We start from the raw sequence: 17,300 nt of genomic DNA, 5'->3' as shown, positions 1-17,300 counted from the left end.
GTGCCCTGCACCTTGGGACGCATGAGCTCCAGGACCAGTGGCTCTAGCGTCTTCATCACATGCAGGGTAAGAGTGACTGGTCGATAATTGTTGAGCTCTGTGGGGAATCTCCTCTTGGGCACAGGGACTATGCAGGTTTTCCACAATGACTGGACCATCCCCAGCCACAGACTGAGGTTGAACCCCTGTTGAAGAGGGTCTCTTAGCACAGGTTCAAAGGAGTCTCAGTGAGACCTGGTCTGATCCACCACCTGCCAGCCACCTTACATGGTCAGTGATAATCACATTGGACAGTGGGGTCCAGTAGTTGTATTTGGTGGAAAAGTTCAACATGTACAAGACGTTCAAAAATACAAAGTGTGAGATGAGGTAGAGGGAGAGGAAGTGATGTTCACAAGACAATCCTTAGGGCTGGAGGCGTTCTGGGATGATGATGACAGGTTAGAGGGGGAGCTGAGCTGGTTGAAAAAACTGTTAAATCAGTTTAAGTTGTAACCTCCAGTACATAAAAGCAAATATAGAAGACTTTAATGTTACCAGCAGGTTTATTTTGTTTCTGGCATTGCTTATGAGATTTATTGTAGTGCAGTTACAATATGTCTCAGTTGGCAACAACATAGTGAGACATAGTGGGTAGCTGCAGGTCATGTTAGTAATAGTGTCACCAAAATGTTAACTTGTATTATTTTGCCTGTTAAGGTGCAGAGGTGCAGAAGGAGGAACTGAGGAGACTAAAATAATATTGTCTCCTACAGGACAGCAGATACTTATCGCCTTCTTACCTGCTCAATCACATCTGTTAAATATACATTTAAGAAAATTGTTCCTCGAGCTGGTATATGCTTAAAATACATTTATTTGTCTATGGTTTCTCTTTCAATTCTTTTATGTGTTTCAATGAAGGAGGTCTGCTGTTTGTGAAACCACTAAGAAACTGGGTGACGTTCCTGGACTCTTTCCACATCAAGTATGGGAAAGTAATAATGGCTGGAATGAGTCTCCTTTGTCTTTTTCTTGATGTCCTCTGGCTGAATGGAACACTCTGTTTAGGTAGTTTGTGCATTATATCTTTATAGATTTATGTATAATGTATTTAACACCATCTATCACATAGTCAAGGTGTGTGCGTTCTAAAACACGGTAAGACTAGACTGTCGTTACATTTGACATACATATTTGTCTTCTTTCATCACGCATCATTGTCCCGCAAGGCTGACAAGCGCTGTAGACGAGACAATTTCTATCATATCGTCGAAAGCAACTTGTCCAGTTTGTTGGTCAGGGGTCTGCTGGAGCTTATCCCAGCTACGTATGGGTGACAGGAAGGGTACACCCCAGATGACATGCCAGCCAATCGCGGGGCCACCTGTTTTATGATACATATTCATTCATTGATTAATTTGCTGTACTACTTCATCCCCTGGAGTCCATAAGTCCATATGCCCATAAGTCTATCGAGTAGACCTATGGGCATGAGGGTGGGAAACGCTCTGGATATGTTTGATGCAAATTGTAATTAATTTTAAAACAGGTCTTTTCTAAGCCTTTGCACCATAATTCTGGTAATTCTACAGGAACAGGTCCACAGTGGATGGACAGATGAGGGGTGAACCTGAGAAAACCTGTGAGGGCATGAAGCACAGCCTCCAGGGAAGAAGTAAGGTGTGTATAGAGACTTGGAGAGACAGATCAGAGAGGAGGGGGAGGAGAGAGGAGCTCAGTGTGTCGTGATGTTGAGTCTCCAGCAGTGTAGGTCTATAGAAAATAACTCAGCAGCTTAAGCCAGCTTAAATGTAAATTTTCTGAAAAACACACATTTTAAGTCTAGTCTTAAATAGTGAAAGGGTGTCTGCCCCCCGAACTGAGGTAGGGAGGTGGTTCCACAGCAGAGGGGCTTGATAGCAAAAGGCTCTAGCCCCAGTCCTACTTTTGTAAATTCTAGGAACCACCAGTAGGCCAGTATGTTGAGAGCGTAATGCTCTAGATGGATTATATGGAACTAAAGTTCCTTCAGATAGGTCGGTGGCTGGCCATGAAGGGCTTTGGAAGTGAGGAGGAGTATTTTAAAATCTATTCTAGCTTTCACAGGAAGCCAGTGCAGAGAAGCCAATACAGGAATAATATGGTCTCTGGTACTGGTCCTGGTCAGAACCTGGTCTCTGGCACTGGTCCTGGTCAGAACATGGGCACCAGCATTCTGGATTAGTTTAAGTCAAACCAATCAAGTTGGGAATAGACTGGCAGATGAGGAAAACAACATTTTGTTTTTCTTTCTAGATCCAGCTCCTCCACTCATTTAGTTTAAGACGTTTAACACCGCAAACCAGACCACAAACCAGATCACAAACCAGACCACAAGGCAGGGTTAAAAATTGTTGGTATTTCCTGTTGTTACTGGCTTAGCACTGTTTCTGCACATACACAGTGACCTAAGTAGTACAGGGAATAATTAAACTCTTTGAACATAAGGATTATTGTGTAATTTTATTATCTAATTATGACATTACTGCTTAGGGTTTTGAAATCTTTTTTTCTGTTATCTAGAAACAATCATTTGAATGTAGATTACAGATTCTTTTGGTCTTTCCTTGTCTTTCATCCACACCTCAGACTGGAACCAGACCACCTATGGTTCTCCTTCTCCATATGACCATGGTGAAGCTGCTTTAGCTCTCCCCATCGCCCTGCAGCACCTCACCCCCACCTTCATCTCCATCATCAGTATCGGATGTGTGGCCGCCGCTGTGATGTCATCAGCTGACTCTGCTTTACTTTCTGCATCTTCATCTTCACCAACATTTACAGAAGCATCCTGAGACCTCAAGTAAGAAAATGCACCTGATTTCAGAGAGACATGGCTAGATATTTCGAGTTTGTTCATAGGTCAGAGTATTTTTTTTTAAGTGAATAAGACCTCCCCAGTTTTTAAAGAAATCTTACAGCCCTACAATATTTGCTAGGAAATAAAGCCAATGAACAAACATTGTCCAGTCGTTTAAACATTGGGCAATTCCAATTGAATTTGTCCTGATTTGATCTCTTCCTCATCTTTATTCATTTGAAATGAGGGACCAAGGCATCAGTGTCAGAGTTAAAGATTTTCCAAAGCAGACAGTGTTGTACAGAGTGCTAACCTGGACAATCCAAATGAAGACTTGTTACAGTTCTGTTACAAAAACTGATGCAAATCCAACACAACTGAGCTAAGACAGTCTTCAATCACATGATGAAACATCACACACTAATACATCATTAATGTGTGAACAACATCCCCTTTGAAGTTAGTGACAATAAATATGTTTGTAATATAATGTGGGTGAAAATGATATTACTTGCGTCTTCTGAGCATGCTCTGGGGTTTTGATCACAACCAATGGGGTAATTCATGACTCAGTAAATAAAGGACAGCCTCACAAACTACTCCCAGGTTATTGTTATCCTGACAAAATACTGAATATAAAAACTGTGATTAATAACTTTTTGTAATGTTTAACAATTGAAATACATTTTGTCAACAGCCAAAATGTAATACCTGTATATACAGAGCACCAGGTCTATCTAATGCTGTTCTTAGAATATAATTTTCTCATATAATGTTGATCAAACTACATTGAAGAGATTTCCTGTAGAAAAATCCTTCCCATAAACATTTTTGAATTCTTTCAATGCTTCAATCATTACAAGGAAAAGTATTGAAGGAGTTATCATTTATAATCAGTAATACAAATTTGTCACTATAGAAAAGACAATATGTGTTTACATAATGTTATTATCCAAAGTCAAAACCCTGTTGACATTACTGGGTTTGAATCGTCTGGCAGCGTTTTGCTTGAGTTGTAAACCACTGACCTTCAAGTGCTTTCATTCTCATTCTGTTTTTTTTGGGGGGGGGTTTAAATCAATGGTTAATGGCTTTGGCCTGGTCTGAAAAGAGTCAGTATCTAGTTCAGACAAAGAAATGTAAAAATGAACCTTTTATTATGTTCAGTCTAGTCAGGATGGAGAATGAATGTCTTGCAGGGACTTGGGCTTGTGGAGATTTTGGCAGGTCAGGAAATATAAATGGAATAATTAAAGTGTAACTCATTACTGTTGTAGAGAAGCAACTCAGTGTAACAAATGTACCAAATGTTCAGGTACATGAAAACCTATTTCCTCGTAAAATAATTAACTGGATTAAACTAGTTCTTTCTTGAGAGGGCGTTTGTGTTTATGATTCAGGCTTATGGTTCTCTTTTGACTCAACCAGCCACTGAGACATCAATAATCAGTGCAGACAGGCAACCAGTCCATCATGGCTGCTAACGTCCCAGGAGTGATAGTGATGGTGGTTTTCTACCTGCTGGTCCTCGGGACCGGAATCTGGGCTTCTTTCAAGTCCAAAAGGAAACAGAGGACTAGTGGAGCCACTGGAATGGAGATGGTTCTGCTTGGAAACCGGAGCATCAACTGGGTGGTTGGGATCTTCACCATGGCAGGTGAGGAAGGAACAGCTAATAGAACCATTATCTAAGGTGGATGACCTCAAACGACCTCCTCTATGTTTTGTTGTAGCAACGTGGATTGGAGCAAACACTGTTGTTGGTAGTGTTGAGATGATGTGTACACCATCCATGGGGCTGATCCGGGTGATTGTTCTCTTCCTGTCATACAGCTCAACCTTCATTGTTGGTAAGAATTTTGTTTACATCTGATAGAATAGTGTTTGTGTCAAAGTGTAAAATGACATAGTCAGGAAAAGCTCACCTGACCATCAGTCAGTTGTATTTATAAACTGCCTTTGTGTGGTTAATTGCCCAAGTTAACATCAAGTGTGGCATATACCAAGGGGATGCGCTATCACCACTGCTGTTCTGCATAGGCCTGAACCCCCTCAGTCACATCATCACAAAGAGTGGCTACGGATACCGATTCCAAAGCAGGACAACAATCAGCCATCTCCTCTACATGGATGACATCAAGCTGTATGCCAGGAATGAGCGAGAAATTAACTCACTGATCCACATCAGTGAGTCAGTGGATGTCATAGGGTAGGAGATATCCAGGGCAGCTATGAATACCTTGGAATCCCACAGGCTAATGGCTACCATGAGGAGGCCGCAAGGAAGTCATCCACAGCCAAATACCTCCAGAGAGTAAGGCAAGTCCTGAGAAGTCAGCTGAATGGCAAGAACAAGGTCCGAGCCATCAACATGTATGCACTGCCGGTCATCAGATACCCCGCAGGGATCATAAGCTGGCCAAAGGAGGAGATAGAAGCCACAGACATCAAGACAAGAAAGCTCCTCACCATGCATGGAGGGTTTCACCCCAAGTCCAGCATCCTGAGGCTGTACACTAAGTGGAAAAAGGGAGGCCGAGGACTAGTGAGCATCAGGGCCACTGTCCAGGATGAGACATCAAAAATCCAAGAGTACATCAGGAAGATGGCCCCAACAGATGAACTGCTCAGTGAATGTCTTAGACAGCAGAAACCTGAAGAGGAAGAGGAGGAGGAGGGACAAGCCCCTACACGGCATGTACCACCATCAGATAGAGGAAGTGGCTGATATCAAGAAGACCTACCAATGGCTGAATAAAGCTGGACTGACAGACAGCACAGAGGCACTGATCATGAGAGCACAAGAACAGGCCCTAAGTACAAGAGCAATAGAGGCCAATATCTACCACAGTAGATCTGACCCAAGGTGCAGGCTATGTAAAGAAGCCCCAGAGTCAGTTCAGCACATGGTAGCAGGGTGTAAGATGCTAGCCGGGTCAGCATACATGGAAAGGCTCAACCAAGTGGCTGTGATAGTGTACAGGAACATCTGTACCCAGTCTGGAATAGAAGTACCCAAATCCCAATGGGACATACCACCGAAGGTGGTTGAGAACGACAAGGCTAAGATCCTGTGGGACTTCAGCTTCCAGACCGACAAAAAGCTGCTGGTTAACAAACCGGACGTAGTGGTGATGGACAAAGAGCAGAAGAGAGCAGTGGTGATAGATGTGGAGATTCCAGCTGACGCCAACATCAGGAGGATGTTGCAGATTCCTGGAACAACATCTGAAGCCTCAGTCCAGAAGAGCGCAGTCATAGGAACAGCTAAGATACTGCGTAGAACCCTCAGACTCCCAGGGGTCTGGTAGAGGACCCGAGCTTGAGGATGACACACAGATTCCACCCTACAAGGGTGAGAGGGACGTCTGTGTAGGTTCTTAGTCATCCAGGTCATGGTTATCCAAAAGCTGTTGAGTCGATCCGCTGGACGTTAAGAAAGTTCTTGAAGACATTTCGTCTCTCATCCAAGAGACTTCTTCAGTTGTGAGAGGGATATTTTTTAATATGTTCTGACCCAGGCAGTGAAACAGTAAAGAGGTGCAGCCACTCTACCTGATTGATTACTTTTTTCCCGTGCAGACTGATATTAACTACATTTGTGTTGCTAGCGTAAGAGCAGTAAAGAAAATAGTTCTGGTGGCTCTTATAATACATTAGTAAGCTTCGATTGATGTTAAAGTTTAAAGGTCTGATTGCTGAATTTGACATTTTGACAACCTTGACATTTAACCATTTCTGACATTTAAAAAAATTTAACTACTCAGGTTTTTTCTTCCCCCGGAAGAAAAATTATCATGTGTTTCATTGTAGGAGGTCTGCTGTTTGTCAAACCACTGAGAGAAAAAAACTTTGTGACAATGTTGGACCCTTTTCACATCAAATATGGAAAAATAATAACGGCTGGAATGAGTTTCTTCGAAGTTTTTCTCGAGGTCACCTGGCTGCCTCCAACACTGACTGGATTAGGTATGTGAGCAAAAACTGTATGGTTATATACAGCCAGTGTCAGTATTTCTTTTCCTCATCCATCCATCTTCCACTGCTTATCCATAGTCGGGTCGCGGGGGCAGCGGCTTCAACAGGGAGCCCCAAACTTCCCTTTCCCCAGCCACATCCACCAGCTCTGACTGGGGGATCCCAAGGCGTTCCCAGGCCAGTGTTGAGATATAATCCCTCCACCTGGTCCTGGCTCTGTCCTGAGGTCTCCTCCTAGCTGGACGTGCCAGAAACACCTCCCTAGGGAGGCGTCCCGGAGGCATCACCACCAGATGCCCAAACCACCTCAACTGACTCCTTTCCACACGAAGGAGCAGCAGCTCTACTCTGAGCCCCTCGTGAACAGCAGTGTTTCTCACCCTATCTCTAAGGGAGACACCAGCTATCCGTCTGAGAAAGACCATTTCAGCCGCTTGTATCCGCGATCTCGTTCTTTCAGTCATGACCCATCGCTCATGACCATAGGTGAGGGTAGGAACGAAGATTGAACAGTAGATGGAGAGCCTTCCCTCTTGGCTTAGCTCCCTGTATGTGACAACAGTGCGGTAAAGTGACTGCAATACCGCTCCTGCTGCCCCAATTCTCCATCCAATCTCACGCTCCATTGTTCCCTCACTCGTGAACAGGACCCCAAGATACTTAAACTCCTTCACTTCATTTTTGGGGCGGCAGTGGCTCAGTGGTAAAGCGGGCGGTAGAGCGGGTCGTCCTATGATTTAAGATCGGCGGTTCGATTCCCGCTCCCGCCCCCCCAAAAATACCCGGAGGTGAGCTAACAGTGGGAGGTGTCAGCTCATCTCCGGAGCACTGCCGAGGCACCCTTGAGCAAGGTGCCGTCCCCTTTACAAATTGCTCATTTGAGGCGCACCAAGAAGGAGCTGCCTGCCACTCTACCTCCCCTGCATGCCTACAGGCCCCTTTGTGTGTGTGTGTGATACAGGGGCCTGTACTCACTAATATGTATGCATGCGTTTGTAATCAGTAGCTAGAGTGTGCTTTCTTAATTTCCCTTCGGGGATCAAACCAGTATATAAAATAAAATTAAAAAAATAAAATTAAAAAAAAACTTGTGGAAGGACCTCATTCCCCACTTGGAGAAGGCAGTCCACCAGTTTCCTGCTGAGGACCATGGCCTCAGATTTGGAGGTGCTAATCCTCATCCCCACCGCTTCACACTCGGCTACAAACCGGACCAGTGAGCGCTGCAGGTCACAGGCTGATGACGCAAACAGGACCACATCATCTGCAAAAAGCAGTGATGCAATCCTCAGGCCACCAAACTGTAAAGCCTCCTCACCACGACTACGCCTCGATATCCTGTCCATGAAAATCACAAACAGAATTGGTGATAAAGCGCAGCCCTGGCGAAGGCCAACAGCTACTTGGAACAAGTCCGACTTACTGCAGAGAACCCGAACGCAGCTCTCACTTTGGGCGTACAGGGATTGGATGGCCCTGAGGAGAGGCCCCCTCACCCCATACTCCCGCAGTACTTCCCACAGTATATCCCTGGGGACACGATCATATGCCTTCTCCAAGTCTACAAAACACATGTAGACTGGATGGGCATACTCCCAAGCCCCCTCTAGGATCCCTGTGAGAGTAAAAAGCTGGTCCGTTGTTCCACGACCAGGACGGAACCCACATTGTTCCTCCTCAATCTGAGGCTCGACAATCGGCCGGACCCTCCTTTCCAGCACCTTGGAGTAAACTTTCCCAGGGAGGTTGAGGAGTGTGATGCCCCTGTAATTGGCACACACCCTCTGGTCCCCCTTTTTAAAAAGAGGAACCACCACCCCAGTCTGCCACTCTTTCACCACTGTCCCAGACTTCCACACAATGTTAAAGAGGCGTGTCATCCACGACAGCCCCTCAACACCCAGAGCCTTCAGCATTTCCGGGCGAATCTCATCAACACCCGGGGCTTTGCCACCGTGAAGTTGTTTAACTACCTCGGTGACTTCGCCCCGAGAGATTGACTCTGATCCCCCATCATCCTCCAGCTCTGCCTCTGCAACAGAGGACGGGTCAGTTGGGGTAGTTGGATTCAGGAGTTCCTCAAAGTGTTCCTTCCACCGACCGACAACCTCCTCAGTCGAAGTCAACAGTGCCCCATCTTTGCTGTATACAGCTTGGACGGTCCCCCGTTTCCCCCTCCTGAGGTGTCGGACAGTCCTCCAGATATTTGTTTTTATTTTTTTATTTTAACAGGAGGAACCATGAGTGTGGTTCTGGATTTGCCGTTCTCTCTTTGTATCTGGATCTCTGCTGCTGTTGTCATTATCTACACCCTACTGGGAGGTCTCTACTCTGTGGCCTACACAGATATTATACAACTGGTCCTCATTTTAGGAGGATTGGTGAGTTATCAGTTTAACAAGTATACATATTTAGTCATAATTTTAATAATTATGATTTTTGTAAAATTTGTGTATTTTCTTCTTTTCTCTCAGTCCATCTGTGTTCCCTTTGTCATGACGAGTCCTCACACCTTGGACATCAGTCAGACTCTGATGAACAACACCTTAAACGCTCCCTGGATTGGTCAACCAGAGCTGAAGAAGATCTGGATCATGATTGATGACTTCTTATATTTTGTGAGGAAACTACAGTATGTCCTTTATCAAATAGAATCCACTCCTGTCTCTATGATATCTCTAGAATAGTGATCAATGTCCGATGTATTTGAAGACTAAACTCTTGGTTGGCAACTGAGGAATTAGTTTTTGTGTCATTGTGAAATTTAACTATTAACTGACTACGTCTAATATTAAAATGGATGTAAATGCAAATTAACCAATCATCTGGTTTACCCATCAGGCACTGGGTGGTTTGGGACAACAAGCCTTCCATCAAAGGATCTTGTCAGCTTCTTCTACTGTTTCTGCAAAGATCTCCTGTTTTGCTGCAGCTTTTGTCATATTCGTATTTTCAATACCTCTCATACTCATTGGAGCAGCTGCTGCATCCACAGGTAATAATGATAAACCTCATATTTTTTGTCCAAACCTCGGTAGATCTAACAACACATCAATCACACTCACTGTTTTCAGAGGCTTATCTGCGCACAGTACCGCAATCGATAGCGGTAGTCGTTAGCACGCACAGAACCGCGTCCTTGTTAACGTGCACGGTACCACTAATGACTACCGCTAACGACTGGTAATGACTAACTGCACGTGTGAGTTGAGTGAGCATAGTGCGTCTGTCCATCCATCCGTATGTATGTTTGTATGAATCTTCTTTTCCTTTTCGGCTTTTCCCTTCAGGGGTCACCACAGTGAATCAGTGTCCTCCATCTAACCCTGTCTTCTCATCCTCTTCTCTCACACCAACTACCTTCATGTCCTCTTTCACTACATCCATAAACCTCCTCTTTGGTCTTCCTCTAGGCCTCCTGCCTGGCAGTTCAGAACTTAGCATCCTTCTACCAATATATTCACTATCTCTCCTCTGGACATGTCCAAACCATCTCATTCTGGCCTCTCTGACTTTATCTCCAGAACCTCTAACATGTGCTGTCCCTCTGATGTACTCATTCCTGATCCTATCCATCCTGATCACTCCCAGAGAGAACCTCAGCATCTTCCTCTCTGCTACCTCCAGCTCTGTCTCCTGTCTTTTCCTCAGTGACACTGTCTCTAGACCAAACAACATCGCTGGTCTCACCACAGTTTTGTACACCTTTCCTTTCATTTTAGCTGAAACTCTTCTATCACACATCACACCTGACACTTTCCTCCACCCGTTTCATCCTGCCTGGACACGCTTCTTCACCTCTTTTCCACACTCTCCATTGCTCTTTGTATGTCTACCTTCCTTCTCTGCATCATGTCAACCAAATCTCTACCTTTTCCTGTCATAGTTCCAACATTCAGCGTCCCTACTCTCAGTCCTATACTCTTGGTGTTCCTCTTCTCTCTCTTTGTGAGAACACACTTTCCTCCTTTCCTTCTTCGACGGAACAGTAGTCCAATTTCCACCGGAGCCCTGTAGGTGAACAGCACCCGTGGCGGTCATTGTTAACCCGGGCCTCAGCCGATCCAGTATGGAAGTCATAGATTTGATTTGCATGTTTGATTTGGCAAAAGTTTTACATCGGATGCCCTTCCTGACACATCCCTCTGTATTTATCCTGGTTTAGAACTGGCACAATAAGACATTGGCTTGTGCCCTGTTGCGGCTACATTCCTATGAAATCCAGAATACAATTCAAAATCCTTGTCTTCACATTTAAATCCTTCAGTGGGATTAAAATCAAAATTGTGGTTGTGACATCCAATAAATGATTCATGTGACCATTTTTCACTCTTTCCTTGTCTTTTGTCTGAACCTCAGACTGGAACCAGACCACCTATGGTTCTCCATCTCCATATGAACGTGGAGAAGCTTTTCTCACTCTCCCCATCACCCTGCAGCACCTCACCCCACCCTTCATCTCCATTATCTGTATTGGATGTGTGGCTGCTGCTGTGATGTCATCAGCTGACTCTGCTTTACTTGCTGCATCTTCTGTGTTCACTGCTAACATTTACAAGAACATCCTGAGACCTCAGGTAAGGAAACACACCTGACTTCATGCTTCCTGTCCGACACAGACATGGCAAGATATTTACAGTTTATTCCTCTAGCCGTACTTTTCACATTCATTCAATGTCATGTTAATGTATAATATGTCATCAAATAAAGGCTTCATTTAACAATTAACCTAATCATCAGGTAAACGCTCCATCTTGTATTTACTCAGGTCATCCTTGATTGAAGTTTTTTGTGCAATGATCTGAAATATTTAAGTAACAAACATGATAAAACTGGAAGGGGAGAACTACTTTTTCACAGCACTGTATATCGGCAACCACTTACGTAACTTCATTCCTCTGTCAGTTTTTCACATGGTCCCACCCAGAGTTAATTAGTTTATTAGGAGCTGTTATGATGCAAAACTGTGTAGATCTTTATTTTCTTCTTCAGGCATCGGACCGAGAGAGTCAGTGGGCGGTCCGGGTTTCCGTGATGGTGGTGGGTCTGGTTGGAACATCACTCACCATAGTGAATAACAGAATCATTGTGTTCTGGTTTCTGGGTTTTGAGGTGTGTTATATCATCATTTTCCCTGAACTCCTCTGTGTCCTCTTCTTCAACATCTCCAATGGTTATGGGGCTATCATGGGTGTACTGGTGGCATTGATGTTAAAGCTACTGAGTGGAGACACATTACTTGGAATAGAACCAGTCCTACATTTCCCAGGATGCACTCTGGAGGATGGTGTTTATGTCCAGTACGCTCCAGTTAAGACCATCTCCATGCTGTCCACCATTGCTGCCATCTTGTTGTTCTCCTACCTGGCTTCTGTCCTCTTCAACAAAGGTGTTCTACCTGAGAAGTGGGATGTGTTCAAAGTGAAAGCCCAGCACTCACCAGTACCACTCTCACCAGTAGGTGGCGACATAGTGGAGGAAGAAAATGAGGAAACATGAACTACTCTAAGTGAGATGTTATACCCAATGATCACACTGAACACACAGGGACACCGTGTGTTTCTGTCTGTTCAGTAGTGTACTCATCCTCTGTAACATTCTAAAATACTACTTACTCAAAGGAAGTCACAGATTTAAATCACAAACCATATTCTGAAGAGTCACTCTGCCTGTCATAATTCTCTTCTTCCATTTACATTCTGTTTGCTGTTTCTCTTGAAAGCAGTAAAAATGAATTGTCCACAACTCAAAATGCTCTTGAATGACTTACATTCATTGTGAGCTGAAAGAGTAGAATACAAAATCACTTTATTCCTCCCTGAAGGGGAAATTCCCTTTGTGACGATTGTACAGAGGGTTTGTTTTGTCAGGCCCATCCATCTTTTTGTTGATTTGAACACCAAGATATTTATAACCCTCCACCAACTCTATGTCAACACCATAATCAGAGAACTTCTTGGACGTGCAGTTTCATGTGTTCTGTATGAATTCTGGGGTATAGAGGGCGAAAAAGAAAAGATAGAGCACTGTATTCTTGGAGTTCTGGGAGTTCACGAATTTGACTGAATTTTGACGAAATTTGAAATTTCCAGAAATGTATTACCTTCACCAAAAAGGAAATATTGTTGCTGGTATTTTTTGTCCAAATTGATGGGGTTTTCCTGAATTCTGACAAATGTTTCGATCATGATCTGGATCAAAAATTGTAATATTTTGAATGGATTATCCACCATTGTAAGACAAGTGTAAAGAAAACTTGTTTGCTTCTTCATTTGAAAATACAGAATATCTAATATTCTTTCTGTAAATAAATTCTTGCGAAAGCTGTTGCTAGTCAGTTGTGTGATTATTTTCACATATTTTAGATGGGATTACCTGTCAGGCCTTGGAGTCATAGCACTGACTTCAACTGATTTGAGTAATGCATTTTAAATCTATTATTGTTTGAACATGTTAATAATGAATCCTCTATGTCAGTCAGCTAGGTTTATCACATTTCCTCATGGATCTGTGCTATCATCAACATTATTTACACCATATATACCTCCAGCAAGTGACTTTATCAGGGAATGCTCCCTGGACTTCTACTGTTATAGTGGTGCGTCATCTGCATATCTATCAAAATATGCTGCTGCTGTTAATCCAGACATGTGGTTTTCCTTCTTCTGACTGTTTTGATCCTGGTCAGTCACTAACTGGACCAACACACGAAAAAGGGATGAGCATTGAACCATTGTATATATTTCTTAATCGCCCCGCCAGTGTTGAGAGATAATCCCTCCACCTGGTCCTGGGTCTGGCCCGAGGTCTCCTCTCAGCTGGACGTGCCAGAAACACCTCCCTAGGGAGGCGTCCCAGAGGCATCCGCACCAGATGCCCAAACCACCTCAACTGACTCCTTTCCACGTGAAGGAGCAGCGGCTCTACTCTGAGCCCCTCGTGAACAGCAGTGTTTCTCACCTTATCTCTAAGGGAGACACCAGCTATCCACCTGAGAAAGCCCATTTCAGCCGCTTGTATCCGCGATCTCATTCTTTGGGTCATGACCCATCGCTCATGACCATAGGTGAGGGTAGGAACGAAGATTGAACGGTAGATGGAGAGCTTTGCCTCTCGGCTTAGCTCCCTCTTTGTGACAACAGTGCTGTAAAGCGACTGCAATACCGCTCCTGCTGCCCCCATTCTCCGTCCAATCTCACGCTCCATTGTTCCCTCACTCGTGAACAGGACCCCAAGATACTTAAACTCCTTCACTTGTGGAAGGACCTCATTCCCCACTTGGAGAACGCAGTCCACCGGTTTCCTGCTGAGGACCATGGCCTCAGATTTGGAGGTGCTGATCCTCATCCCCGCCGCTTCACACTCGGCTGCAAACCGGACCAGTGAGCGCTGCAGGTCACAGGCTGATGACGCAAACAGGACCACATCATCTGCAAAAAGCAGCGCTGCAATCCTCAGGCCACCAAACTGTAACCCCTCCTCACCACGACTACGCCTTGATATCCTGTCCATGAAAATCACAAACAGAATTGGTGATACAGCGCAGCCCTGGCGAAAGCCAACAGCTACTTGGAACAAGTCCGACTTACTGCAGAGAACTCGATGCAGCTCTCACTTTGGGCGTACAGGGATTGGATGGCCCTGAGGAGAGGCCCCCTCACCCAATACTCCTGCATTACCTCCCACAGTATATCCCTGGGGACATGTTTTCACTTTCTCTTCTTTTTTTTTTTATTATGTGTTCCAATGAAGGAGGTCTCCTGTTTGTTAAACCACTGAGAGAAAGAAACTGTGTGACGATGCTGGACTCTTTCCACATCAAGTATGGAAAAGTAATAACAGCTGGAATGAGTCTCTTCACTTTTTATTGATGTCATCTGGCTGAATGGAATACTCACTGGGCTAGGTAGTGTGTGTATTGTATCTTTATTTATACTGTATATGCATAAGATTATATGTAGCACCATCTATCACATAGTCGATGTGTACACTAAAACATAGTAAAACCTGACTGTCATTATATCCTACAGGAGGAACCATGAGTGTGGTTCTGGATTTGCCGTTCTCTCTTTGTGTCTGGATCTCTGCTGCTGTTGTCATTATCTACACCCTGATGGGAGGTCTCTACTCTGTGGCCTACACAGATATCATACAGCTGGTCCTCATTTGAGGAGGCTTGGTGAGTTATCAGACAGTTTGAAATGCATAAAATATTAAACTACTTCCATAAAAATCTTGTATTATCTTGTATCAGGTAAGTAAATATACTTGGTTTCAGGCAGACATGTCTAGATATTTCATGATTGTTCATAGGTCAGACTATTTCATTATTGGGTAAGATCTCCATAGTTTTTAAAGTATCTGACAGCCCTATGATACATGCTAGCAAATAATAGCAAATGAACAAACATTGTCCAGTTCTATTTCAATTCTATTTCAATTTGTCCTGATTTGATCTTTTCCTCATCTTTGTTCATTTGAAATGAGAGACCAAATCATCAGAGTCGGAGTTGAAGTTTTACCAAAGTGATCAGTGTTGACTAACAAGTATGTACTAACCTGGACAATCCAACTGAAGACTTTTTACAGGTGTGCTCCACAAACTGACGCGACCCAACCAGACTGAGCTAAGACAGACTCTTCAATCACATGATGAAACATCACACACAACATCCGATTTGAATATCACCAGTCATGTGGGTGAAGGGGATATTATTTAGATTGTCTATTGTAACCACTGGAGTAAATTCATTACTCATCTGTAAACCCAGGACCGTTTCACAAACTAGTACCAGATTGTTTACACAATATGCAACGGTGAGAAACTGCTGAGTGGAGATCCCTTACTAGGATTAGAACCAGTCCTACATTTCCCAGGATGCACTCTGGAGGATGGTGTTTATGTCCAGTATTCTCCAGTTAAGACCATCTCCATGCTGTCCACCACTGCTGCCATCTTGTTGTTCTCCTACCTGGCTTCTGTCCTCTTCAACAAAGGTGTTCTACCTGAGAAGTGGGATGTGTTCAAAGTGAAAGCCCAGCACTCACCAGTACCACTGACACCAGTAGGTGGCGCCATAGAGGAGGAAGAGAATGAGGAAATGAATACAAACAATGCCCAGAGTGAGATGATATCGGCAATGATGAACTCAAAGTGTTCCTGTGTTTTCAGTAATGTGTTTATCTTATGTAGTAGTCATAGATTTTACTAAATCACTGAACACGACTCACACAGATATCAATGACCAAAAACAATCTGTATTGTGAAAATAATTATCTCTTCTGACAATTATATTCTGATGTTTCTGTTTCTGTTGATAGGAGTAAAAAATGAATTAGTTAAATGAATAAAATTCACGTGTGTCCACAACTCAAATTTTTCTTGAATGACTTAAATTCAATATGGACTGATAGGTGTGAAGAAGATTGTTGTGTCACGGTGAATCACGTGAATCAACCACATTCAACGTTTTCAGTTTTCCCTGGCCTCATTTGTAGTTTCCAGAAAATGCATTATCTTCACAGTAATGCATTACTGGATTCAAATTGTGCCACTATCACATACAGCTAGAGCTCAGCTACAGTTACACATAAACAGACGGTTACACCTACTTCATCACCAGAATTAGTAAGGGCCTTAGATTTCTAAATTCTAAATGACCCTACCTTTAGTTGGCCTGTCACCCCACGCAGAGAGGACGCCCCTCGGAGCCAGCACCTATCGCCGCCTTCCCTTCAGAGATCCTATCATGATCCAACAATAATCCTGCCCACAACCCCAATTATGTAGTGAGAGTGCTGTACTCCAGAAAACCTCAAATAAAGATGCAGGAGCAGCAGAAGAATGGTTGACATTCAAAATGGGAACTCTTTACTTTGATTTCAATACATTATAACACCAGATCAGTCGGTTTTGCACAGTCAGGTTCTTCACTTCCAAAAACTGACCCACTGTTTCCTCCTGATTTCTATAACTATTTTATAACCATACATAATAAGAAAAACAGGAAGGGGGACACGGTGACTTTAGGTTGGTGACGAAAGTTTGGGTGTTTACCTGGAATCCAATGCTTCCTGTTTTCCACGAATGTAGACCTGTGAGGTATAAAAGGGTCATGAGAGATGAGTTCCGTGGCTGTTTTCTTGACTGATCTGGTGTTATGATGTATTGAGAATCAACCATTTTGGCTGTCAACCATTCTTCTGCTGCTCCTGACTTTTTATTTCAGTTTTTCTGGAGTATAGCACTCTCACTACACATGTTTGTGGATGGATACAACATCAGCTGAGACCGGATTTAGTTCTTTCCCACGTGTTGGTGTGGGATAGAACCTTAACCCCGTAAAATCAGAGGTTGTACTGAGGTTCTATTGAATTATTGTCTGAGGTACTACTTTACTGAATCATGGTGCATCTTAATACTTCAGAAAAAAGAAATCTTTATATTTGTTTCATGTAGTTAAAAGTGAACATGCTGTCATTACCATTATTTCTTCCATGC

The 17,300-nt window shown here is 43.6% G+C and overlaps 1 protein-coding gene across 2 annotated transcripts; it reads left to right on the top strand.

The window, feature by feature from the left end:
* The first annotated feature begins 992 nt into the window (after positions 1-992).
* On the top strand, positions 993-13,075 carry LOC137604074 (high-affinity choline transporter 1-like). Of its 2 annotated transcripts, XM_068328008.1 has the most exons (11): positions 994-1,050; positions 1,575-1,662; positions 2,611-2,824; positions 4,250-4,478; positions 4,555-4,671; positions 6,635-6,790; positions 9,032-9,180; positions 9,274-9,417; positions 9,641-9,794; positions 11,159-11,376; positions 11,792-13,075. In XM_068328008.1, exons 4-11 carry the CDS (start codon positions 4,295-4,297, stop codon positions 12,296-12,298), a joined length of 1,629 nt encoding a protein of 542 aa, XP_068184109.1. In that variant the 5' UTR covers positions 994-1,050; positions 1,575-1,662; positions 2,611-2,824; positions 4,250-4,294; the 3' UTR covers positions 12,299-13,075. The 2 variants fall into 2 exon arrangements, with proteins under 2 accessions (XP_068184110.1, XP_068184109.1); XM_068328009.1 differs by lacking the exon at positions 6,635-6,790 and having other exon boundaries at positions 993-1,050.
* The last annotated feature ends 4,225 nt before the right edge of the window (positions 13,076-17,300 follow it).

Source organism: Antennarius striatus, chromosome 11 (assembly GCF_040054535.1).
Source record: "Antennarius striatus isolate MH-2024 chromosome 11, ASM4005453v1, whole genome shotgun sequence".
Classification (NCBI taxonomy): domain Eukaryota; kingdom Metazoa; phylum Chordata; class Actinopteri; order Lophiiformes; family Antennariidae; genus Antennarius; species Antennarius striatus.
Note: the sequence above shows the minus strand (reverse complement) of the source record. Positions and strands in the feature narration are given on the sequence as shown.